The sequence below is a fragment of the Canis lupus genome, chromosome 7 (genome assembly GCF_003254725.2).
Source record: "Canis lupus dingo isolate Sandy chromosome 7, ASM325472v2, whole genome shotgun sequence".
Lineage (NCBI taxonomy): Eukaryota > Metazoa > Chordata > Mammalia > Carnivora > Canidae > Canis > Canis lupus.
In genome coordinates this window covers 70090328-70118303 of record NC_064249.1, presented here as the reverse complement: position 1 = coordinate 70118303, position 27976 = coordinate 70090328, and the positions used below count along the sequence as shown (strand labels likewise).

Here is a 27976-nt window from a genome sequence, read left to right as displayed (position 1 = left end):
TATTCACATAATTCGAAAGATGATGGTTTAATTGAATTAAAATGAATGGTGTTCACAAAGGAGAGATTCTATTTTTGCCTATTTGTTTTGTTTTTGTTTTTTTAAATTTTTTTATTTATTTATGATAGTCACAGAGAGAGAGAGAGGGGCAGAGACACAGGCAGAGGGAGAAGCAGGCTCCATGCACCGGGAGCCCGACATGGGATTCGATCCCGGGTCTCCAGGATCGCACCCTGGGCCAAAGGCAGGCGCCAAACCGCTGCGCCACCCAGGGATCCCTATTTTTGCCTATTTGAATACAGTCTACTTTTAGGTGTCATGAATGTATCTTGGAATGAAAAGTCCAAACAGGTGGACCACCAAGGTGCCCCAGTAATCAGATGATAGTGACTTTTTGAAAAGCAGAAAATTTTGAGCTGTATCTCTTCTTAAATCTTTTGGTTCTTTCTGATAGACACCAAATAGCTAAGTTAATGGTGTATGTACAAATCTAATAATTTATGGTCCTGTTTGAGAAACTTAGTATCCCAAACTTAATAGTAAACTAAAGGAAAATATTTGATGAAATCTGTTTCAAAATTGGTAATTTTTGAAATTAAGAATTAATACTAGAGATGATTGATTTGATGCAAACTAGCTGTTCCAAGCTCATCAGACTTTAAGTTCTGAGGCTAAAGATCCATATCTATAAACATTGACACGTAGCAGGGTCTCTGAACTGCTGAGAGATTTGAAGATTTTAGTCCACACCAACGTTTAGTTTTGATGAATGATGTTTCTACATCTGGGCTTCAGTTGACTTCAGGAAGATCACTAACCTACCTACATTTCTGCTTTTGAACACCAGACACAGAATTCAAATTTGCCTCAGGGAATTTAACTTTTGGAATTATAGCTACAAACCACAGGGGATATAGTGGACAGATGCCACCATGCATGACTACAGCGACGATGGCTCACCTAGCCATTGCAAGCAAACAGATATGCCTCAAATATGCCAGAAAGACATGCGAGGAATGAACAAGTTGCATTAAAAACTAAGAAAGTCTCTAAATTAGCTTATCATTGTCAACGGAAATAAATGTAAGATACTTACTACAGACCTAAACCTCTGTTGTTTTTAATCTTGCAACTTTTAAAATGTTTATGATCTTGCTTGTATATAAAATCTGTAGCCAACTGTAACTGCTGGATGATGGGTGTTCTGTGGTTCTTCCAAGCATCTAACCCTCCTTTCTTGTTACAGTTGTCAAAATGTTACAGCATTGTAGCTCCCCGTAACTTAATGTTTGAGTTTTATATTTAATGGAAAATTGCTAAGTTTTGAAACACAGACAGAATAATATAACATAGAAATTTGAAATAAACCTGCCCTTCAATTCTAAATATGATTTACTAACTGTACAATTTACTGTAAGTTATTTAATAGCACCAAGTCTCAATTTTCTCATCTTTGCAATGGGATTAATAACAACATAGGGTTTTGTATTGAATGAGATAATGTTTGTGTGTTGGGATTATGAAAAGACCAGCAGTAAGTCCTAAGGCCAATTTCTTCGCTATGGATGTTCTGAATGAAAAAGGAAATATCTTTAACCCAGTGTTCCAAGCAAGGGTAGAGATGCTTGCCTACCAAGCAGGCTTAGATCATATGCTCAGCCCTGACCCGAGCCAGGCGCCTGGGGAATGTGATGTGTTGATTGGCTAAGCCAACTTTTGTGCTGCTCCTGAGATGCATGGACTTCAAGTGTGTTTCCTTCTGGGGAGGAAGGGTTCTCCAGGGCCAAATCATGAAGATGTGACTACAAGAACCAGAATTAGAATCAGGGTCACAAACCCCACAGATGCCCACTACAATCAAAATGTAGGGTAGACAATGAAGAAAATTAATTTTCCTCCCCTATCCTCACATTATACCAGAATGTGATATCTTAGTAGCTACCTCTTGATGTGGAATCACAGGGCATCTTCCCAACAGCAGCCCCTTTGTCATCAGCTGTCACCTCTCCTAACATTTTCTACCAGCCCCAAAAGTTTATGGATCCCTCCCCTCCATTAAGGGGTCACAGATCTTGCCCCTTGCATTTCTCCCATAATGCCTTTTCTCAATGGTATCCATGCACTTCACACATAGACATTCAACTCCTAAGGAACAGTTTTACCATCAGGGAAGATTTTGAAGAACAAAGTACAAACTCAGTAAGTGATTCAAAGATACTGAAATACTCCACTCAGCTTCACTTGCTTTAAATCTACTTTTCCCTTTCCTTCATCTATCCCCTGAATTTGACCAATCACTTAAAACTTGTAAACACCTTTGAGACCAGAGACTGTGTTCTAGAAACTGCTTTCGGAGTATTTACCCAGTACTATTGTGTTAGGTACCCTGTAGATACCTATAAATGTTCGTGGGTGAGAATAGTCCCATAGGGTCATAGTGATGGAGTCACTATTGCATCGTGCTGTTTACAAAGTTTTGTTTAAGAGTGTTTAAAATTTTTTCTTTGGAGGGAGATGTAGCAAAGGGTCTAAGCCCTATTTAAAAAGAGGTAGGTATTCGCTCTTGTCCTTCAAAGGTCATCTTTCATCCATCTGAAGCAAATTAAGTTTTGCACCCCCTCTGGGCTTCATGGGGAGTTAGGGTGGTTGCCAGGGAAATCTGATTGCAAAACACCAATCACACCTGGGGATCTGCACATCGTGTTAATTGTCCTTTTCCTATTCTTGCTCCTTTTTTTTCTGCTTTTGCTATGAGAAGAGCAAGCTTAAAAGGCTACAGGGACATTTATGCCAAGTCGCATTTGTCAAGTTGAAAGCTGTGTGGAGCAGAAAAGCAGTTCTCCCAGCTGTAAAGAAGATGCAAAGGACCCGAGTGAGTAGGGAATCTGAGAGCTCGCTAAAAGTGCTTAGAAGGCAGAGACATTCACGCCATTTCTGTAAACAGGTTAGGCAGGCATTCTGAAATCCAGGGTGAAGCCTTCTCATCACTGGGGTGCATGCAGCCCCCCACAGCCATCCTTAAAAGGTATGGTTGTCCTGCAGGGTTTCCAGTCCTCCCAAAACTGTCCATTTGTGTTTAAGCACTGGCTCACAATAGCAGTTGGTAAGGGCACTGTGAGACAGTGAGACAGCTAATGCTGTTTTACTCCTTAATTATTTTAAGTATTTATTAGTTTAAACCCTCTTCATCAGTACTAGTAATTAGTGACAAGATAATATTTCTGCTTATTTCATTAGTTCCATTTTATGCTTATTTTAAATATAAAGTACAGCTGTGTGGGAGCATGCACTCCTCCCCCCCCCCTTTATTTGTTTAGTCACTCAATCAATATACATTCATCAGAGGCAGGATGATATTTAAGCTTTGATGTCAGACAAAGCCAGACTCCTACTCATTATTATGACCTGGAGAGCGTCATTTCTGCTTTTTGAGTCTGCTTTGCAGCAGTAAAATGGACATAGTAATGCCCATCTTACATAAGACTCATAGGACTGCTGGAAGTAGTAAAGTAACATAGGTATCTCTTCCAGCCCTCTGAGGTTATTCCACAAATGTCAGATTATTCTATAAATATCAGATCTCTAGCTCTCCTTTCATAAATACAGTTTTTCCTCCTCACGTTTATTCTTCTTTATCTAGCTCAAGTAAGACCAAGTAGGTTGATCCCCTCAAGCCATAGCCAAGCCCCCCTGGTTGCTTTAATAGAAACACTCAATGGTTGAAGAGATCAGCAGCTACTGGGGAGCAGCCTTGCAAATAGCAACCTGTTCCTGACATCCACCATTTTAATCACTGCTCTCACTTGCTATATTGTCTTTATTTCTACCTCATCAATCAAATGCCTACTTTATTTTTCCCAGCTTCTTTGGTTCCTGACAAATTAGAACTTTGATTTAAATCCCACCTCAGCCTTAGATGCCTCAGTTTTCCTCCCAAACCTCTGCCATTCAGAACTGCTCACAGAATCGTACTGGCCTCCCCTGGTAGATTTCAGGACATACGCTCCATTTCAGCTGTCCCAGCTTTCTAAGGGTCTGCATTCCTTTTGTGGCTCTCAGATTTCCCAAAATCTCACGCATTTTCATTCCTCCAAACCTCACCATCCAACCTCCCATCTTGAGATGATCCGCTCTCCAGGAGTCACTCACTCACACATGGCTTCATCTCCCAGCCATCATCTCTCAGCTCGTCATTGGCACACAATGTCTGACTCTATCTACATGTAGCTACACTGTCCTTACTGCAGCCCAGCAAAAGTGGGGGTATGGAACCACAAGTCCTGTGGAAGAGCCTTTTCAAAGTAAGCCTTCTCATGTCTGAAATAGTGTCTCATAACTTTTACTTCAAAGCTTGTAATCCTTCATTTGTTTTATTAACATTTGTTTTTCCTCCAGACAGATCTTAAAACCATAGGGAGTGGTTTTTCTTATCTGAAAGATGTATTCTTTAGATAACAATTGTTATTCCAAAGACAGTAAATATCTGAATATGGGGTGAGGGGACAAATCCCTGGATTGTAAACAGTGGACCCTATCTTGGGTATACTTGTCAGCCTGTGCTAACTACTAAGCTCTCTGGACCTCAATTTGTTTATTTGACAAGCTGAGATTACAATAATTCTTCTTATCCTTCAAGATAGTTGTAAGGATGATGAGACATTATGTGGGCTTGTGTTTTTTTTGCAAAAGCATGTCACTGATGAATGGTAATTATTGTTATTAATGTGGCCACTATTAAATATGAACATTAAGTTATATAATTACTATCCCAGAATACATCCATTTCTTGTTTTTATTTTTGCACATATTTTTCAAAAGGCGTTTGATTCTAAGACATATGTTTTGGATTTTAGCATCTTTGATACTGGAATGAATCATATAATCTAGGGAGAGTCAGAGTTTAGTTGGTGGCATTTATTCCTTTCTTAGTGGCACAAAAACATACTGAGGGTTTTGCATTAGTATCTTAGACTCTGGAGTGTGGCATTTGGATAGTAGAGGAAAGCTGCAGATGAGTCAAAATAAGAGTACTTTATCTATTCAAAATGAAAACTTTATTAACCAAGTGGGGATGTGACCACCCCCCAAAATCAGCAAAATGTTTGAGACCTTCAGAACAGAAGGTATTTTCTTGGATCATATAACTTTCTATGGTACTCCATGGGAAAGATTTTTATAAGGACCCCTAGCTTATCATAGCTTTTGCTCACAGATCTCCCAAAATGAATGTGATCCTCTTTCATCTGAGTTTAGGGAAACCTAAAGGGTAATAAATTTGGCAGCACCAAAACACAGTCTACTTTCAAAGATCCTGAAAGAGAAATAGATACATTTTTGTGTATGAAATGTTTATATTTTTATATAGGATAACACATATATTCCATTTGCATTTATATTCTTATACTAGAACATCTACTTTAATGAGTAGAAGATTGTAAGCAAAAATGTCACTGCTTTTTTAATTCCCAAGATATTTATGGCTGGCCTTACTTTAAAAGTAGCCACAAAGAGACAGATTTCTTCTAACTTTTTTCTCAGATTTTTATGGTGCTTTGAAGTTTACAAACTACATTCACACACACACAATTCCTATTCATTATACTTCTATTATCATCCCCATTTTAGAGATGGGAAAAGGGAATCGAGGTGAAAAGACTTATCCAAGGTCACACATACAGTGAGTGAAAGCAAAGTTGCTGTGGGCATTCATTCATTCATTTAGTGTCACATTTACCCAGAAATCTATTGTCTCTCTGGAAATGTACTAGGTCCTAGAAATAGCAATGTAAACAGTAAGAAACTTGCCCCTCTTTACCTTTTCAACCTCTCCCCCACCTCTGTGACTCAGAGCGGCAAAGAGCAGAACTTTCATGTAGCCCAGACTTCCTCTCTTGGTCTGGACAGTCCTCATACATCTGGAATATGCAGGTCTAGGGTCAAAGTTTAAAAATAAAAAATTCAATACAAACAAAAGTTTCCAGGGAGGCTTTTTTTTCCCCTTCTAGGTTTTCTCCTTTGTGAACCAAAAAGAGGCATTTGGAATTCAATCACTGGGAGTCCAGGCAACCTTCTGGTGGCCCAAAGGCTACAGGCTCCCCTCCCAGCCCTGCAGAATAGAGATGAGACCCCAGGACAGAGAGTTGGGGTACTTACTGATGGGAATTCTCATTTAAAATGATGGGAGTAGATAGTATATTAGGACTTTATGTTTTGCTTAATATATTTCAATTATTTTTGACCTTTCTTTGAGAAAGAAAATTGGAAGCAGGCATGAGTCTTGGAAACCCAATGTCATCCATCATGAGGGAGCATCTGAGTGCTAACAGTAGTGCAGAGCTCTGCTAAAAGACCTTTACTGAGCACTCCCCATGCATTTGTGGGCATTACCTCATTTAATCCGTGCAGAACTCTATGGGGTAGGAAACAGACAAGGAAGCTGAGTCATAAACCTAGTAAATGACAAAGAAGGAACTCAAACCCGGATAGTCTAGATGTAGAGCTCACACCTCTGACCCTCCAGCAATACTGCTTACCCTATTTCTGTGAGCTTACCCAGTAATTGGAGAGATGACACAAAGGCGCATAAAACATGTGGTACATATAAATGCCATTGTGTGACTATGCAAAGTAGGTGTGCAGAAGGACAATGTGGATTAGGTTTGGAGCCATACGGTCACCAACACAACCATGCACCTGGGCTCTTGTAACTTGACATTAGTCACAGCCAGTTGTAAGGAATAGGCATGGCTGTGTGCCAATAAAACTTTATTTACAAATACAGATGGTAAGTTGGATTTAGTCTGTGAGCTATAGTTTGCTGACCCCTAACATAGAGATACAGGCTGTAGGTTTCATTAAAAAGATCAATTTAATCTGGAGCAGTTGGAGGGAGCTTCAGAATTGCTGAGTTCAGCCTGGAAGGAAGATTTGAGACAAACATGCAAGACAGTTCCACAGCCTAGCCCTACACCTCTGGGCTCTCCTTCTATAACCTTCCTCTTGCTGGGTACTCTCCCATCATGCTGGCATTTTCATTCCTAGGCTTTAATTATGTACCAAGCTTATTCTTACTCTAGAGACTCCACACTGACTGATCTTTTTGCCTGGGAGCTCTTCCCAGTTCTCCTCCAGGCTGGCTCCTTTGGTCAACAGATCTCCTCTGGAGTATTACTGCTTTCCTAGTGGCTTCTCCGAGGAACAGGTTAAAGTATCCACCCTCCAGCCACATTGTTACCCCATCTTATTTTCCTAATGGCATTTATGATTCCTGAAATTACCTTCTTCATTTATGTGTGTGTTTGGCTGTTACCTATCTCTTCCTTCACTGCTTCCAGAATATATGCTCCATAGCATGAGATCCATGTTTATATTCTTCACTGCTGTATATTCCCAGCACCCAGACCATGACTGGAAAAGAAACAAGCAAAAAATACTTGCAGATGTGAAGGAAGAGGGAGACGGGACAAAGAGAGATGTGGGAGGAGACAGAAAATGCAAGCATGCCCTATTAGGTCATGTTTAATTTTCTCCTGTTCTGTAACTGAATAGACTATAGCTATGATTAGAATGATCCATCATTCAGTGCCCATACACTATTTCAATTAAGAAAATATCCTCATCCTGTAATTAGAGGATGATAGCACTTGGTTATGGTCATTCTTTGGTCAGAAGTCTTCCGTATTTCTGAACTATGACAGAACTGTGGTCTGAGTTATAGAATGGCTATTCCTGAAATTAAAAAATGTACACTTATCCCCATTATGTTTGATTGAAAATAAAGCTCTCTATTAGAGTTTAATGCTTAAACATATGCATTAAAGAGCAAATAATTCTTTTTCTCTAATTCAAAACTATTGTTAAATCAAGCCTTTATTATATTAATTTTATTCTTCTTCCTTTGACGTTTGTTCGTTCCAACCAGCTCCAAGGTTGGTGCCTACAAGCAAGACATCTGGCTGGCCTGTCATCAACAAGTGCCCAGGCTGCTTTTCTATTTGTTGCAGTTTTCCTTCCTTACCAAGACTTCTATTCCCTTAAACTGCCAGGACCAGTCATACTGAAGGCTTTCTCAGACAGCTGTAAGGTTAACAGTTTCTCTGGATTTCCCTACATTTTTTCTTTCTGTGCAAGTAAGGCAGACAGATACATTAACCTTTGACTAGATCATGGTAGTAGCTGTGGCCCATGATTCTCCTCTCTTTCCAGTAAAAAGGGAGTAACATTTCACACTCAGACCCCTTAAAAATTGGTATACCTTCTTTGAAAACTATGTGGTCACTCTCTCCTCTTTTGCTTTTGCTTTAAAAGAGTCAGAATAAAGTTTCGGGCTTGGTCATAGCAATTTCAGCGACATTATCTTTTTCTTCTCCAAGATCTTGATTTTCTTTTGTTTTACATTTTTCTTCAAACTGATTTCAGTATTAATTTATAGGTAATCTTGTTGTAGGCTACCTTAAGTGTATGAACAATGGATTAATTTTTAAATTCCAAGCAACTTCTTAGCTGCTATCATTTGAAAACTGTTTCACTGAGAGATATACAGATTAAATACTTCCTAGTTGATTCCCTTCCCAACAGTTGCAACCTATTTCTAGTGCAAGCCCAAGTTTCTACCATAAACTAACTTTGGGAAAAACATCTAAACAGAAATTTGCCACGTTTTGTTTCATAACTGATATGACCTGATATAAGTTTGTCCTTAGTCTCTGACATATTCCAGAGACCAATGCTTATTTATGAACTGTGCATCAGTACTGAGAAATGGCCAAGTGCCAAATGCATCGTCTATGACCCTCAACTGTACCAACTTAATTTATAAAATGTAACTGCTAAGCCAATAATGAGGTTCTGAACATGATCATATCTTTGCAGTGAGTCACCTTGCAACTGAAGGAAAACAAGACTGTTCTAAACATTTATAATTTCACTAAGAAATCTTCCTTGTTGCTGTAGTGATTTTGATGCTTTTTAGCTAAAAAAGTTAAAACTCTACACTGTTACTACCATGGCTAACAAACGACAAATGGATCAGATGGAATGGATTACTAAGGTGACATGGGACTAGAGTTGTTTGGGTTTATAGCTGCCAAGATTATAGCCCAGAAAGAAAGACAGCATTAAATAGTGGTCAAGAGCAAGTCCCCGGGAGCTGCCAGGTTGGAACTTTTCCCCTTCATAGTTGAGATTTATGTGTTCCGATGTGGGGTTCAATCTCATAACCCTGAGATCATGACCTGAGCCAAAATCAAGAGTCAGATGCTTAACTGACCAAGCCACCTAGGCACCCCTTTATGGTGCTTTTTTAATGGAACATTCATTCTCACTTCCTAGGCCTTATAACATTTAGAAACCAGTGTCTAGTATGTGTATGTGTCATCGTGGACAATTTTATGAACCATTCTGATTTAAAATTCATATATTATTAACCATAAAATTTAGGTTAAGTAAATTCTAATCTTTGGAGTCAAACCAAGTTGCTTTGAATGCCAGTGCTATTATGTGTTCTTTTATTAGTTGTGTGTTCTTTGGCAAATTCCTTAAGCTCTCTGAGTTCTTGTGTCTCATCTGAGAAATACAGAAAAAATTATGCAGAGTTATTACATAGATTAAAAAAAAAGATCCTGTAAGCAAATACTTAGCATAGTCAAATGTTAATAATGAAACAGTATATTTGATGGATAATCAGTAAGTAGTTAGCATCAAAATATTAAATCCTGTTTACTTTCTCTTTGAAACTTGGCCAGTTTCAGGGAACCCCTCCTGGCTACTCCTTCCTCATCACCATTACTGATAACTCCTACTTTTTCTAGTCTCTCTTCAGTGCATGTTCCATTTATGAAGCCATATCTTAAACTTGCTGACGTGTCTATTTGGAACTATTCCCAACTGTGTTTATGCTGTCTTCTCATTGCTGTTAAAGCATGTGAAGGGCAAAAGAAACCTTTTTTTTTTTTTTTTTTGGTTTCTTTTCATTAAGCCTTGCGCAGTATTCTATGTACCATAGGCTGTTTGTTGTTTCTTAATGGATAAAAAGAGTGGTCATTACGCATTTCTTTTACTAAATGGAGGAGTAATGAGATCCTAGGCTGAGTCCATGTTGAAGTGGAAAATCTAAGTGGAACTGAAGAGAAAGTCATCAAGAAATCTTCTATAGCATAGTGTAGTATTCTGCTGAACTCAAAGGAAATGATTGTAGAAACAAAAGGGGGGCAGTGTACTAAGAACATTCTTCTGTGGTACCCCCAAGTGAGGATTTAGAATAGGATCCAGCAGAGCAAGAGGAAAAGAACAATTCAGATAAGTAGCTCTACCAGGTAAGTAGAGAAACACTTCAGGGGTGGGGTGTGTGTGTGTGTGTGTGTGTGTGTGTGTGTTCAGAAGCCAAGGAAAATTTAAACTAAGAAAAGACCACTAGCTTTTATGAGATCATTGGAAACCTTTGAAGACTGCTTTGAATACAAATTAAGAGGGGTTCAGACAGAATAGGTTATTGGGAAGTCAATGTAGCTGGCTCAGGAAGAAGAGAGATTTGATACAAGACAGTAGAGATGAAAGGTGTGAGGAGGGTGGAGATAAAACCAAAGATTCTTAAATTTCAAACAAATAATTGAAAAGCTCAAATAAAACTGTTCTCCTTTCCAATGGCATTCTTTTTGGAATTGTTTCTTAGAATTCTTCTTATTAGCATGAGAAAAATGAGAAGTAAATCAAAGCCAATGGTCTTAATTTTTCCTAATACACATGATGTTTTAAAGATCAAGACATGGACTTGCATGGATTAAAATGTTTTCAAATCAATTACAGTAAAACACAACACCATTATTGAAAAATGAAAGTCTAAAGCTCTAGATAATTCATCTGTTACCCACGTTCAGTGTCATATCAAAAAAAAAGAAAGAAAATTATAGGATTTTATTAAAAATTAATTATCTGTTTTCTATATGAATAGGTCCCTCAGGATGACTGGACAGGGTACACCCCTCGTGGTAAAGACGACGAAATCCCGTGCCGAAGAATGCGGAGTGGCAGCTACATCAAAGCCATGGGAGATGAAGACAGTGGTGACTCCGACACAAGTCCCAAGCCTTCTCCCAAAGTTGCTGCACGAAGAGAAAGCTATCTCAAGGCTACTCAGCCATCCCTTACAGAACTCACCACACTCAAGTAAGTGTTTCCAGTGCTCTACTTCTTGTAGTCCAGCTCCTTGTATTAGCACCTAGAATCAGATAGTGTGACTCCTGGAGTGACTAGGGCAGAGTCCACTTCTGAAATGAATTAAGATTTCCGGTCAAAGAGAAGATCTATGTATCTCAACTCTTAGATGTTTTCTTAACCACTAAATCTGAATTTTTCAGATAATTGAGTAATATAATTGGGCAGATGATCTTGGAGAAATTTATAGAAAGCCGCTATGTTTAAAAATTGGGTCATATGTGAAGGTTCTTGATATAGGTTTTTAAACTGGACACTAAACACATATAATTTATAAGACCTTAATAATGCTTTGCGGGGCACATGGCTGTGACTCTTGAACTTAGAATTTTAAGTTTGAGCCTCACATTGGGTATTGAGATTACTCAAAAATCAAATCTTTTAAAAAATAGTTTTGGGTTTTGAAAAATATAAGTAGTCCTTACCTCCATTTGTGCTATTTGTAAATAGAGAACAGCACTGCAAAAGAAACTACTGAAATTTATTATTTTAAGCAAGGCCTAATTTAATTTTTAATATTATTTATGAAGAGTAAATCAGAACCTTGGAATATGTCAAGGCTTGAACCATAATTTAAAAAATATATTATGGATAATTCAGATTTTTAAGTACCTTTTCCCATATTTTGAAGAAATACATACTACTATTCATGCATTTACTTTATGTTACAGAATAAAATATTAAAAGACAAAATAAAAAAAAAATACGAAAAGGCCAAAGCTGTCAGATTAAGGAAAACAAACTAGATAATTAATCTAGAGCACTGAAAAATAGTGGACTATTCTATGAAGGAAACATTTAAATAGCAAAATACGCTGTATCTTCAATAAGTAGACAGAGAGAGTCCTCTCACAAAAAATTTTTTTCAAGAGGTCATGTGGAAACTCTCCAGATTATTTCAATAAAAAATTAATACCAATGACACTAGTAAACCAACCCAAGAAAAGAAGCTTTTTTTTTTTTAGATTTTATTTATTCATTTATTCATGAGAGACAGAGAGAGAGGCAGAGGAAGAAGCAGGCTCTCTGCGGGGAGTCCGATGCACACCCTGAGCCAAAAGCAGATGCTCAACCACTGAGCCACCCAGGTACCCTCGAAAAGAAGCTCTTCTTACTTTCCTTCGGCTTACAGATGCCCTTCCCCCTTGCCTTGATGACTACTGGTATTAGTTTTCTAGAACTGCCATAACAAAGTCCCACAAACTGGGTGGCTTAGAACAACAAACACTTGTAATATCACAGTGCTGGGAGCTAGAAGTCTGACATCCAGTTATCAGCTGGGCCATGCTCCTTGAGAAACGTGTTGAGGACAATCCTTCCTGGCCTCTTCCCAGCTTCTGGTTGTGCTGGCAATCCTTGGTATTCTTTGGCTTTCAGCTGCTGCACTTCAATCTCTGCCTCTGTCATCACATGGCCGTTCTCCCTTCTGTGTCTTCCCACAGTTGACTTTCATGACACCACTCATATTGGATTAGAACCCTCCCTAATGACCTCATCTGTACTTGATTAAATCAGCAATCCCTATTTCCAAGTAAGGTCATGTTCACAGGTACTGGAAGTTAGGACTTTGATATATCTATGTGGGGAATGTCATTCTGCCCATAACACTGCCACACAAAGTAAAAGTTGATCACGGGTATGAAAAATATAAACAGGTTATGTTGTACATTGGCACATCTCACAAAGGCTCAGAAAATCAAATATACCCAGTCTAGGGGGAAAAAAAACCAACCAACCTGGATTTGTAATAAAGGCAGTCTGCCAAGGTGGTTTAAAATGAGGGTGGCCAAGGATAACTTCTGGCAAATATCTTCTATGGACTTTAAAATATCTGTCCACTAGAGACCATAATAGGCAAACACAGTCCTGGTGTTAATTAACATCTTCCAGAAGAAGCAAAGAAGAGAATGCTTAGGTCATGAAAGTCATTTAGACCTTCAAGAGCTCAGTTTCCTCAGCAAGCAGTGGGACTCTGCAACCTCCAGAGTGCCTTCCACCACATTAGTATTGTTAGTTGATCTCTCAGGATGCTTTTGTCACATGGGTCTCGGGTAATGAGACATAGTGATTGCTGCTGCTCACAGTAATACCCAGGTATGGGGAGAACCGAAAGGAGTGGAGCACAAGAAAGGTGAGGGAAGTGCTCTGAGGAGGCTGAGTACAAAGGTAGGTGCAGAAATCACTTCTCACATTTATATGCCTTGGGCTACTTTCCACACACCTTCAGGGCTGGGGTGGGGGGGTGGCAGATATTTGCTCTGAAGTCATTGGAACTCTTTCTTTTTCATTTTGCTTCCTACATAATATATTCCTTTCAAGTCCTGGGCCCTATTTTTACAACCATCATGTATTTCTTCGACTTCTCAGAAGTTTTAAGAGCAGCAGTTTTTAAGAGTTTTAAGAAAGAGACTAACACAGATAGTGGCTAAGATGTTGGTAGAGAAGTCAGCTACTTCAGACAGTGAAAACAATCACTGAGCTGAGCTGTTAGTGAATATTTTCTTCCTCCAAACCTACGGAAATTCAAAATGGCAACCAATTTACTAGGGGACCCCTAATAAATTAGACATTTTTTTCTTTACTCAAGATGGAATTTCACCAGACCGTCTCTATTCTTTAGCAAGCAAGACAACATCTGATCATCATTCAAATATGCCGTTCTTCTCTTTCCTATCATCCCATTCCCCAGGCTTATTTCTCATAGTCATGTTTGTCTCCATTCATTCCTCCTTCACCTGGCTTAGGGATTCCATTCCTCTTTACAGTCTACGTATTAAGCTTCCATCATACTCAACTACAGATGATTCCTGGTGAGTTCTAGTTTAATGGTTCTTAAGGAGGCACACAAGAAGCCAACAGAAATACACTATGGAGGCAAAAATTCAAACATGACATGACTTATAATCAATGCCGTCTTTTATTCCTTAATGATGTTTTGACTCAAGACCATCATTATTTCTTTAGAAGTTTGAAGCATTTAGTCCCTCGTGAGAAAAAAAAATATATATCCCCATATCCTGGAATTCTATTTCCCCAAAAAAGAAAACTATATTTTTGTTCTTACTTCTTTGACATTTAAGTCAATTTTTTTTTCCTCCTTCCTCCTCAGCAATTCACAGCTTTAGGGATGAATCATAGCCATGAACCAAGATAACTAAAATTAGCCAAGTGAGATTGGGGCAACATTTTGTTTGAGGTTTTCAACTCCTATCCTCTGTCAGAAATGTTGGAGAGAAAGCACTCCTGTACTTTCTTACATTTTCTCTTCTCTATTTTTAAAAGGCATCTTGAGGGTTTATTTACGTCACCTACTCAGTGTTATTGTGTCCAAAGGCCAGTTGAACATTCCAGAGTCACGAGCAGGCTTCAGACAGGGAACTCCATCTTTGGGCCACGAAGTTTCTGTAGCTACTCACTGAGGACCATTATCTCTCTCATTCCCTTGTCTTGTTCCACAGCTGGTAACAAATCCCTTCACCTCCCCATTAGCTTTGCCTTCTTTCTTTGTTATTAGCTAACCATGATGAACTTGAAATGGATAATCAAACATTAGTATTTTCAAATAATAACTTCTGGATGCTTAATAGTAAATTCTCAGGCAAGTCCAGAAGAGGTTTAGTGGCCAGAATCCCCTCAAAGTGTGTTGCCACAGCTTGGCTCTGATGAATTTAAGCCTTAGTTGGATTTGTTATGATTTGCTATTTATTCTAGCATCGAGACTACTGCCTACAACCCTGATTAGTTAAAACCACGTCCAAATCCTGTCTTGGACTTCCCCCTCCCCCCCCCAGTAGAACTTTTTAAAAAGTGAGCTGCCATTTAAAAGATTCTAAAGTTAAATTCAACCATCCATTAATTCTAGGTAAATAACACTTTAAAATTTCCTCATACTTCTTTATCCCTCATCCAAGCACTAAGACAAATTTTCTCCTTGAGGAAGTAGTCATTATAATCATAGACTTTGAAAGGCCTCTGAAATTGGCAAGGAGGGCTCCAGGCTTCTTTGCATGTTTGGCTTTGGGGGTGACCAGTTAGGTAGAATGTGTAGCAACTTTGATAAACTATCTAACAAAAGATTTCAAGAAGGTTCATATTCAGTCCTAAATGCCTTGAAGGTAGGTAGTTTTTCATTTTCAAGATGCTTAATCCTCTTAATGTTCATTATTTTCCTGATCCTGAACATATATATCATACATATATATGGATTAATGTCTCTGAGCCCTACCCCCCAACACACACCCAAATATAATGAAAGGCTTAGGCTTTTAGCATGATAGTACCACCTAGATGACTCCCATCACAGCTCCCCCACCCCACCCCACAACCCCCAGGCCCGTGGCAGACAGCATTAGCCAATCCCAGCTTTAGTGGATCACAGGACCCTTTCCACTGAACACAGATACATTTCAGAACCCTTCTCAACACGATTCTCCAGCCCCTACTTCTCACTGACTGATGATGCCGTAGGTTCCTGTCTCTCATTCACATGGTCTCAGACTTTTCAGCACTACTGTATATAATTGTAAGGATGAGGCACAGAAGATCTGGGAGTTCACTGTTTAAAGACAAAAAGAGCAGTACTGGTAAATAAAATAATTTGAGAAGAGGCATATGGGGTGTTCTCCTACAACTGTAGTCTGGAAATTTAAAATGGATCCATCTTGGGGATCCCTGCATGGCTCAGCGGTTTAGCACCTGCCTTTGGCCCAGGGCGTGATCCTGGAGTCCCGGGATCGAGTCCCACGTCGGGCTCCCTGCATGGAGCCTGCTCCTCCCTCTGCCTGTGTCTCTGCCTCTCTCTCTCTATGTCTGTCATGAATAAATAGATAGAATCTTTAAAAAATAAAAAATAAAATAAAATAAATAAAATGGATCCATCTTATTTTATTTTGTAAGTGGAATTGGGACATGCCTAATTAAATCAATCTGATCTGCTTATTTTGAGAGACTGTATACAGCTGGTGCTTAGTGTTTTCACCAAGGGCATCTTCACCTCTGCTTCACCTCTGTTCTCACATCTGCTTGTTACCATTGAGAGCTGCAAGGAAGGGCTGATGATTTCTTAAAGATTTTATTTATTTATTCACGAGAGACACGGAGAGAAAGGCAGAGACACAGCAGAGGGAGAAGCAGGCTCCCTGCAGGGAGACTGATGCGGGACTCGATCCCAGGACCCCAGGGTCATACCCTGAGCCAAAGGTGGACGCTCAACCATTGAGCCACCCAGGTGCCCCAAAATGGATCAGTTTTATATCAAGAACCCAAAACAAGCTTCTTGCTAAAGTGTCTGTTTTGGGTATCTTCGTATAAACTTCTCACTCCCTTTTTTCTCTCTAGACATACTGTGTCCTCTGCTAGTTCCTCACATTCCACAAGCTCCTCCTGCCTACTTACAGTTCCTCAGATCCTTCTCTCCCCAGAAAAAGGGGAATTAGAGTATGTGGACATGAGAGCATTGAGATTTTTTTTCCGCTTAGAACATAAACCATGTTTAAGAACGTAGCCATATATATCTCCTCCCATCTTTGTCGTAAAGTGGTATGAAATGCCTGTTTTCCTTTGTGGTCTATTTTCCCCAGACACTTTGATGTTCCTCTCCTACCTGACCCTCAGTATGATTTTACACATAACAGCTGATGCTCTTTATAATGGAAGAGAACAGAATAATACGACCTGACACTACAATAGTTTGTGACTATAATTCAGTGACATGAATTCAAGAGAGTTTCCCATCCTTTCCTGACCATAGTACTTTCTTTTATTACATTCTATCCTCCCAAGTCCCCCATCCCCAGGTTCCAGAGTGGTAAGAAATGGAAAAAAGTTTAAAACTAAAACTCATTCACTTGCTCATAGAGAAAGTATCTAAATATGTTTCAACCCCTTGCTAGAAATAAGCCTCATTGAAAAACAAAACAAACAGTAACTGGTACAAGAAATTGCCTGCTGTATTCAACTCAGGTCACCATTCCCAGCTTAAGAAAAATCAATTCCTCTTTCAGTATGAATACCCTCCTCCAAATGAGAGGAGCATGGGCGAGTACTGTAGTCTATACCACATCTTGGTTTCTTGCCATATAATTGCTCTTTATTTTTTTTAAAGATTTATTTATTTATTTATGATAGACATAGAGAGAGAGAGAGAGAGAGACAGAGACACAGGAGGAGGGAGAAGCAGGCTCCATGCTGGGAGCCCAACGTGGGACTCGATCCCAGGACTCCAGGATTGCGCCCCAGGCCAAAGGCAGGTGCTAAACCACTGAGCCACCCAGGGATCCCATAATTGCTCTTTAGAAAAGCCTGTTTGAGAAGGAAACTGACCTAGATTGGCCTGTTCCTATAATGATCACGACCTCAGAGGAAAGAAGTGCTTCTGTATCTTTGAGGAAGGTGAAAGAATGAAAGGAAATTCAGATACATTTTAGAGAAAGAAAGATTTTAAAACACAGAATAGAGATTTAAGTTTTAATGATCTAAGTGCCTGAGTTCTAAGGACTCTACATTCTTGTTTTTTGGTTTGGTTTTTTTTTTTTTTAATTGTTTTTTTTTTTTTAATTAATTTATTTATTTATTTATGATAGGCACACAGTGCGAGAGAGAGAGAGAGAGGCAGAGACACAGGCAGAGGGAGAAGCAGGCTCCATGCACCGGGAGCCTGATGTGGGATTCGATCCCGGGTCTCCAGGATCACGCCCTGGGCCAAAGGCAGGCGCCAAACCGCTGAACCACCCAGGGATCCCGGGTTTTTTTTTTTTTAATCTTCTAAATCACCATAACACTAAAAATGAAATTTTCCCCCACATTACAAATGAGGAATCTACATGTCAGGGAGATGAAATAATTTGTCCAAGGTTATATGTCAACTAGCCATCAAAGGTAAGATTGTAGCCCAGGTGTTGAAAGCAGAAAGGATACAAAGCTGGGTGGCATGATGGGCTTCTCTAGACTGCAGTGATGAGCTGCATAAGAGGAGTCAGCACAGAGGAGAAAAGGAAGGTCTCCTGGGTGTGGACATCTGAAAAGTGGCATCCATAAAAAGAGCTGAAAAAGCAGATTTTGAGGGCGAGGCAGGGGTATAGGCAGGGGGTATGTCAGAGGCTGCAGTGAGATACATCCTGGCCCAGAAGTACAAGCAGGCACACAGGCAGCTCAAACAGGAAGGGCTTTGAGAACACTTTGACTCAGGCTTGACTCAGGCTTCACCCTGGGATGAAGGAAGGAAGGACCAAATGACCAACAGATCGGAGATAAAGGAGGCATTGGCTGATGGAGGTTACAGGAAGAAGTAATAGCTCTTAGGAGCTTGCGTCCAGCTTCATCAGGGCTGGTATAATAACAAACCCTATCCCTGTATCCATTCTGTGGCTGTACCATATATACCTGAGCCAACTTCTTAGCACCTGGCAAAGCCCCAAAGACCAGAGAAATGTGAGCAGGGGAGAATCCCTGAAGAGGGTTCTGGAAATGAAGATTCCTCAGTCCCTTTGGGTAGTACTGATCAGAAATGCTACCCACTGGTCTGCCAGGAAGGCTTGTTTTTGCAGAGAGCTTTCAAATTCCTTTACATTGACTGTCTGCTGGCTGCCATGCCTTCAGTGTAATATCTATATTCGCTATTAATGTGCAGAAAACCAGGCAACAGAGAACACCCTACTAATAATCAGCAATGGTATTCGTGCAATCACTCACTCATTTATTCAGTACCTTTAATATTGAAGTACTGTGGAAGACATTTGTACCAGGTTTCAATAAATTTATTAAATGCTTCCCTAAACTCTAGTTTTCCATGGTCAAGTGGAAAACAAATATATATGTTTTTATATAGATATATTTTTGCATAGGCATATATTTTATTTTTGCATCTATTCTATTTTTATATCTATATTCTTACAGATATTCTTATAGATATTTATACCTATATTCTTATAGATTCTATATTCTTATAGACCTGTGTTTTATATAGGCATAAATATATATTTATATATAAATACATACATTTTTAGAGATATAAACATACCATAAAAGATACTCTAGAGTATATAGATGTGCTCTAAAACCAAAGAATGGTGGAAGAAAGCACTGCAAAGAAGAAATAAAATTCAGAGGCTGAAGGTATTAAAGTTTATTATTTTGTTCAGAATTTTTTTCTGGTCAGAAAAATCCACTTGATATGGGGAGAGTGTTTTTTCTTTTTTTCATTGCAGATTACTATTGTGTCAACATAGTCCATGTTATTAGTTTTGCTTTCATTTTATTTCATTAAAGCAATCCTCCTCACGCACCTCAGATGGCAGTGCGCTCTGAAGGAAAGAGAAAAGCTACTTTAAAGGAAGCCTCAGCAGACATATTAGGAGCCGCCTCTAACCCTTTTAGAAGAGAAGCTGTGTGAGTCCTAAATAAAGGCACCTTTACAGAGAATGCATATGGAATAGCAAAACCATTGACATTCCTGATTTAAGTAAGATGAAATGAAATCAAAACTACAACCCAAGGATTTAGGTTAGCTGCAAGGTGAAACTTCTAATCGTGAAGTTATTAATTATGAAATAAATTAATTTGGGAGTTTGGAGAGAAATTTTTCCAGGCACTTTTCAAAACAACCTGAACCGTACCTCTCAGAGAGCTTTGATAATTCTGCTTGGTGATTTTGGTGAAATGGACAGAATCTCTGTGTGAGATCTTCCCGACAAGTAGAGTCTAAGGTTTCAGCCTAAGACCACCATCATATTCTTATGTACATTCATCCTGTATTTCTAAGTGAGATTTGTAGGCACCCAGATAATTCACTACTCCCTAAGTACATCACTGCTCTTCCTCTTCCTGACTCTTCCATTTCTGTCATCCAAGTTACCAGTCTCCTAAATTCAATCATGAAATACTGCAACTCAAACTCACCTCTTCAAGCTTTAGGGTTTCACTGCTCATCTGAATGATCACAAGGACCAATCTCTCTTGCTGCCACCAGCCTGTCTCTGCAACAACTCCTTCTGCAGACTTTCTGCCAGGTTACTGAGACTTCAGCTCTGAATCCCATTGTGTCTATAAACTTAGTCCTCAATAGCATTCAGTGTCACAGTAAGACTTCATTCTCACTGGAGATCTTCTTTTCTGCTGTTCCCTTACACATACTCTATGCTTTGATTAAACTGCTAAGCTACTAAGATCAATTATAATCTTAGGATCTACTTTGCTGGCTTCAGACCCATGCTAATCAAGATAGGTTAGATTATGCTAAGAGTGAAAAACAACTCCTAAATCACAGAGGCTTCCAACAACAAAAATTAATTTCTTGCTCATGGGAAGCTCTGGTCACCATGATCAGTCAGGAACTAGGTTGTGGATACTCTATATCAACAAAGATTTCCTTTTTTTTTTTTTTTTTTTTTTTTTAAAATATTTTATTTATTTATTCATGAGATACACACACACACAGAGGCAGAGACACAGGCAGAGGGAGAAGCAGGGAACCCGATGTGGGATTCGATCCCAGGTCTCCAGGATCACACCCCGGGCTGAAGGCAGTGCTAAACCGCTGGGCCACTGGGGCTGCCCTCAACAAAGATTTCCAAAGGCACCAAGGCAGTTCAAGACCACAGCATCTCTTGCTTCTACCCTTAAGTGAAACAAATCACCTCCATTCCCATCTCATAGGCAAAAGGTAGTGGCATGGCAATGTCTATCTTCAAATAGGGCAGAGAAAACAATATTACCATGTGCCCAGGACATGAACACACAAAACAGTATTTGATGAGCAGCACTGATGACTACTGAAGCCTATTCTTCAAAGATCAAATATCTGGCTCTCTCCCTCTCCTGCAGGCAAAATATATTCAAGTCCATTGTCCCCATTAAAGGGAGAAAACCCAAATCTTAGTCCTATCCTAAACCTCAAAGATTATGATCTGTAGGTGATGAATGTTAATCTGTAGAGCAGAGAATGATACACTGTCCTATCTACAATCAGTTCAGACGTACACTCTCTACACTTGGAGACCTGCAGACTCTAACAGAAAATGACCTGTCCCATACATACCCCATTTATAGTGGTGGAACAGGTACAAAACATCCACAATAAAAACTTCTATTCAAAAAAAAAAAAAAAAAAAGAAGAAGAAGAAGGAGGAGGAGGAGGAGGAGGAGGGAGACAACAGTAGTCACTGATCCATAGAAATTCTACAATCCCATTGGGGAAGATGCAGTCAGGCTCCCTACCCTGGGGAAGACAATGTTTCTTGATCAGAGTACAATTTGGCTCCCTAGAAGCAACTTCTTATCCATTGTTCTCCCTGTCTCCTAGCTCCCCGCCCTGGGAAAGTCTCCCATTTCTATTATCTTTCTTGACCATATCCAAGTACACATCTAGAAATGTGTGCTTCTTGGACTTCAAGAGACATTTTAGGACCACCCCCCCCCCACCTTTGTTACTACATCTTTTAATTTAGGCTTATAGTTCCTTTGGCAGTATAGCTCTCTCACGACTGTAGCTTCTCATCAATGGATTCTGGTGAGTTCCCTGTAAAAATCACACTCACAGAACCCTCCTAGAAACAATGATTGTTTTTGCTCTGTTTGTTTGTTTGCCCTCCCACCCCCATGCTTCTATCTAAGATCAACTTATTAGCTGCTTCCCTCTGAATCATTTTGTCTAATCAAAGTATTTACCTAATCGTATCTTCATTCTAAATCATGTGACTCCATTCAAAGGTTTGAACAAGAGGGTGAGGTAGTCATATCCTTGACTTGAACCTTGCCCCCAGGGTAGGTTTTCATTATATCTTCATCACTCAAATACCATATCCAGTTTACCTTTTACAAATTGAGTTAAAATCAGCTCCTTCTTCCAAATCCTTTAGGTTTTTGAATGTCTAGCCTCTTCTTATTCCCTTTCTTTGCTACTTACAGTCTAACCAATTCTTTTCTGGATTTCTTTCAAACTGCATAATACCTTGTTGAAGGCTGCCAACAGCAACCAACACATGCTATTAACATTGTGTTTTGCATCTATCTCCCCTATAGTTATGAGTTCGCTTATTATACCAACTTGTTGCAGACAACAGTTTACCAAGTGATTCACCACTGCATAACCTAGATCAGAATGTTTCCAACCTCTAATAATTACCTTGATGCTCCATACCAATTTCTGAAGCTATACCCACATATATTAGGGTATTTTGTTGTTGCTATTTCATAAGCACCCCATTTCTGGTACTAATTTATGTACTAGTTAGGATAGACTAGGTTATGCTCTGTTGATATAAAAAACCTCCAAATCTCAAAAGTTTCTTTCTTGCTCACAATATGTGTCCATTGTGAATTGTCAGGAGGTCTGTTCATTGCAGTCATTCAGCTACCCAAAATGACAGAGGGTATATCTCAATTGGTGCTTTCATGGTCACTAAATCAGGAAAAGGGAAGGTGGTGAGTTGAGCCCTATTTCCTAGAAATGATGTGTGTCATTTTTTGCTCACATTTTATTGCTAAAGCCATCCACATGACCACCCTGATTTCCCAGACACAGAAGTGTAATACAACTATGTGCCCAGAAAATGGAGAGCTTGGTGTATCTGGTGAACAGCTGTAATGGTACTTCAAGGTCTCTGTTAATGCTGTTCCTCACCCTATCCCCCAGAAAAAGCCATCCCCTCATCTATTCATTCAATTAAGATTTATTACAACATATTGCTGAAGAGCACAGGCTCTGCAATTACCTGGGTTCAAAATCATAGCTTTATCACTTCTAGGTGTACTACTGTGAGAAAATAATTTAACCATTCTGTGCCTCAATTTCCTAATCAGTTATACAGGGATAATAATATTTCCTACCTCAAGAATAATTGTGAAGATTCAATAATGTAACATACACAAAACTTCAAACAGTGCCCAGCACATGGTAAGTACACCATACATGTTAGCTATTACCATCATTATTATTATTTTCGACCGCCTACTATGTGCTAAGCATTGGGATACATCAGTAGTCAGGGTTGCTAGCATAATAGAACTTACAATGTAATGGGGAAGAAGAGTAAGAAAAAACTCTTTATTCTTTTGGATCATCCTCTCAAATGTAACCACTCCCTGTTGGGTACTATTTCTTTCTCTGGAGAGTTCCTGAAGCACTGAATTCAAAGATTTCTCAAGGTAGTTGTAGCCTTCTGACACATGCTTCTATTTTCTCTGTCCCCACATCATGCTATCTGAAGTAGTGTTTGCGAAGCACTGGGCACAGGGTCAGCCCTGAGGAAGTGCTAAATGAATGCTAACTTACTGTTGAACTATCCCTAAATGCCTCAGGTGGCTTGAACAGTAGCTTCGCGGAGTAGTTTTAACTCATATCTGTTGAGTTGAATTTCCATTTGATATCTGCCCACCACCCACTGGCTGTGTTTGTGTTTCCTCTTACTCTTTACCCTCCCTGTGCTTCTGAATCTGTGGTTCTCTGCAAAGCTCCCTGTTGCTTCTCAACCCTACTTAGCATTGCCAGCCCACCTGGAGGCTGGGAGCTCAGTCTGGCAGGTACACATTAGCATGTTAAAAATATCTATGCAGCCATCCCAAGTGTTGTCATCCATGCTGAACATTAGCATATTTCTGTTAGTTCGTCTGGGGAATCCCTACTCATTCTAGTTCCATTAGGAGGAGGGGAGAGGCTATAAGACCAACATTAACTAGACCTTTTAGAATTGAAGGATTCTCTGCAATAATCACATTAATTTCTTAGCATTCTTGCAAATTGATTTGCCACTCAAAATAAAACAATGAGGAAGAAACATACTTATACTTGATCATCTACCCTGATAACAATATTTTAATTTTCTTTCAAGCCTAATTTTCAAGCTAAAAATTATTAATAACAACTTATCAAGTGTTTTCAGTGTATCTCATTTGATCCTCCCAATGGTCTCAGAAGGAATTTAGAATTGATTTTTACCAACACTTAACGAATAAACCAAGGGTTCCACATGGTTTTGAGCCTCAGGAGGTAGGGCCCAGCTTGGTGTTGGGTCTTAGGCTCCAGCCGTCTGCTTTCCACTCTACCTTTCATTCTTCCACTGCTCTGGGGACTCTTCTCCGAGTAAGACTATCTTCACCATCTGGACATTGTTTCTGGCTTTCAGTTCAGAAACTTCTTTTAGTTCTCTGGACCACTTCTCTTTCCCAAAAGAAGCAGAAATGAGAGTTCTAGGCATAGATCCAGGTTACCACCTGCATATGAAATTGCCACTACCTCAGTAGCATCATCCCTGGGCCAGATTTTAAGAGAGATGGATGCTGTGCTGTGGATTTGGGCACCTGAAGAGACTGGGCTGATCCTAGAGCTCATGTCTGGAGAGCCTGAAATTCAAAAGCCAAGACAGAACCACTTTCTTGTGTTGTTTCCCTTGCTTCTTTTCACTCAGTGGAGAAAGATAATGTCAGGGTTTCAGAGTAAGAGAAGCTGAGAATTAAAATAACCACATTCTTTAAGCCTGAGATCATGCCTCTCTTGTTAAAAGGAACCACTCCATGATGTTGGCTGATCTAGTCTGCCAGTGAGAACCAATGGTGTGCACCTCTTCTCCAATTCGCTCTTGTCACTCTGGTAACTTGACGCTGGCCATGCTGAGAGAGTTTACACTACAGAAATCAACAGACCTTACAAATCAGAGATTTCTTTTTTCTTCCTAGAGAGCCAGTTTTTAAGCATTTATTTACCAGTTATCTTCATGCAGCCATCCTTCAAAGACAGGACAAGAGGGAAATCTTAGAAGTAAAGCCCAGAAAAACCTCAGAGATTATTCCAGCCCAGTTATATTATGAGGAGGCGGAGGCCCAGAGAAGAGACTTGCTTAAACTGTTTGGCAAATTTTAGTATCCAAGTCTTCTCATTCACAACTAGTAATAATTCTTACCAGAGAAATCAAAGTTTTCAAGCTGCTACATTCCCTGAGGGGGACAAGAGAAAGATACAGCTGTGTCTCTACTACCTGTGATTAAGTGCCACCAAAATGGAGAAAACAATTTTTGTATAATTTGTAAGTTTCAAAATAACATTAATTGTTCAGAAAATAGAAAGTTATTCTGATAGAAAAAGCAGAGGGTGCCTTCATGAGAGAGAAAGGATTCAGCATGGAATTTAAATAATTACCCGGAGATAAGAAACTGGGCAGGGGAAACACGTCTGAAGAGAAAGGAACCGAGCTCACTGCCACAGGAGTGTTTAAAAATGGGAAACTATTGTTAGAGAGTTAAGACTTTCACCAGCAAGATCCTTAAATTAGAGAATTCATTTTGTTTGAATCTAGTTACTGATAGGGAACCATTGATGACAGAGGAAGAAAATTATGTCAGTGTTGTTTTAGAACAATGGCCTCTGTGGCATGTAAAAAAAAAAAAAAAAGCCAATTACAGGAGAATTTTTTTCCCATCTAAATAAGAGAATGATCAACATTATTTACAGGGGGATCTATATCTGGAAGGATGTTTGCTAACATCTCAGTAGTCATTCTCTCTGTGAGGAGACTTTATGGGTGATTTTCCCCCTTTCTTTTGCTTTTCTCTATTTTTTTTCTTTTTTGTTTCTTTGGGGTTTTTTTCCCCCATCATCCCTGTATAGCTAATTTTAACAACAAAAATCACCTCAAACGATAATGACTAACACCTAGAAGCACTTCCTATACGCCAGTACAAATAGTAATTCTACTGGTACCTCCAGGCAGGAATTATTATTATCCTGAGTTATACAATAAGGAAACAGACATAGGAGGTTAATGGACTTGCCCAAGTTCACAGAGCCAGATGTCCACAGCCAGGCTTTAAATCTAGAGCCCACATCGTTAACCACTGCACTACACTGCCTCTTGATGTGAGAGACACAGGCAGACTGTGAAATCAAGTTAATGAGCCTGAGGAAAGTTGTACTGATCCAGGCATGAAGTACCAGAAGTGTAGGCTAAGATGATACCAGAAAGGCCTGGTATGCCGAATTACACAGATAAAGATTTTTTCATAAAAATCAAAAGTCAACCAAGAATGGGTCATGTCCCTCGTTGTTGTTTTCTCTTGTATATTGTGGTAATACTTTATACCATAACAAATTTTATGCTTACACATATCTCCTTTCTGTTTTTATTATAAAAATAATACTCCTAAGACTTTCAACAGCACCAACAAGTATTTTAATAATATGTAAAAGTGGCTCAGTGGTTGAGCATCTGCCTTTGGCTCAGGATGTGATCCCGGGGTCCTGGGATCAAGTTCCACATCAGTCTCCCTGCAGGGAGCCTGCTTCTCCTTCTATGTCTCTGCCTCTCTCTGTGTATCTCATGAATAAATAAATAAAATCTTTAAATAATAATAATAATATGTAAAAATCTTCCTTCCTGTCCATCCCTTTTTACCGCTTAGAGGTAAAAATTTTTGTGTATTTCAGAAGTGATCTATGCAGATGTTATTTAAACATATGTCTATACTTTATATGCATGGTTCTGCAATTTGCTCTCTTTGCTAAAAACTATTTCTTAAATATTGTTTCATATATGTGCACATACATTTTTTTTTAAGAAATTCTTTTTGACCACTGAAAAGTATTCCATTGCAGAGGTAAACAATAACTTAGGAGAATATTCTTTGCATGGAGAATATTCTTTATGCAAAGCCAAAGAAGGCAAAAAGGCTGAGTTATAAGAAAAAGAATCATTGGAGTCTAACTCTTAGGTAAGAGGGCAGGAATGAGTAAGAATTTTGCAGTAATCTCCATAAACGTGAAGCTTAGGATCTCAAAGCACTTGATCATTTGAAGAAAATGAAGACAAAACAAAAAGCATGATGTCAAGTGAAATGTTCCCAGCCGTCAAAATCAAAGAACATAATATAATCACAAAGTCTGCCTTTTCAATTCCTTGCAGGCAAGGACTGGGTTCTAAAACTATGCCACTCAGGAGGTAAATATAAACAATTCACTACCGCAAAAACAATCCAGGTGACCATTGTAAAAATAAATGAATTTTTGTTTGTTTTTTTCTTTCTGTGACCTACAGTCATGGTGATATATTTGATCAATAGCTAGAAATTTCCAGCTTATTTTCTTTTTTGAATATTTTGAGATCAGCTGAGTGGTTTAGAAAACAGATTAAAATCTTCCTATTCTTTCCCTAGCTGTCATGAAAAAACAAACAAAAACAAGCAAAAAAGCAATTATCTTAGGCAAAGGAAAGTCCTAGTATTAGCAGGAAGAAAAAGTGACCTTTGAGGGGAAAAACATCTTAGGTTTTCTCGTTTTGTTTTGTTTTCCCAAAATAAGGTAAATCTATTAGATGTATGCGCTGCTTGACCCCCCCTGGACCATCCCTGAGTTTATTTAAGTAGTTACTATGGCAACCACCCACGCTTTAAGTAGCTGAGCTTGAGTATTGTGGAAAATAGCTTGCTGAGCTTGTCTGGCTCCCATGATCATTTCCTGTACCCTGATCATTCTCTGTACCCTGGAGAATAATGGTTTTTGTTCTCCTTTATTTTTCTTTAAAGATTGATTTATTTATTTATTTATTTATTTATTTATTTATTATTTATTTATTTGAGAGGGGGCAGGAGAGAGGCAGAGGGAAAAGGAGAGGGAGATAAGCAGACTCCCCACTGAGCGCAGAGCCCAATGACTGGGAGAAGGGCGGGGAGCTCCATCTCAAGACCATGAGATCACAACCTGAGAGCCAAAATCGAGTCTAATGCTTAACCAACTGAGCCACCCAGGAGCCCCTGTTCTCCTTTATTTAAAGAAAACACACAC

General features: G+C 39.2%; 1 protein-coding gene across 28 annotated transcripts in view; it reads left to right on the top strand.

The window, feature by feature from the left end:
* DLGAP1 (DLG associated protein 1) overlaps positions 1-27976 on the top strand; it is an 871196-nt gene that overhangs the window by 597788 nt on the left and 245432 nt on the right. For 23 of the 28 annotated variants that reach the window (XM_035718637.2, XM_035718634.2, XM_035718633.2 and 20 more), the window contains one exon: positions 10949-11163. In XM_035718637.2, the coding sequence (XP_035574530.1) occupies positions 10949-11163 (215 nt within the window). Of the gene's footprint in view, positions 1-2758; positions 2873-10948; positions 11164-27976 lie in introns of all 28 variants that reach the window. The other 5 variants (XM_049111859.1, XM_035718642.2, XM_035718643.2 and 2 more) reach the window with 1 other exon arrangement.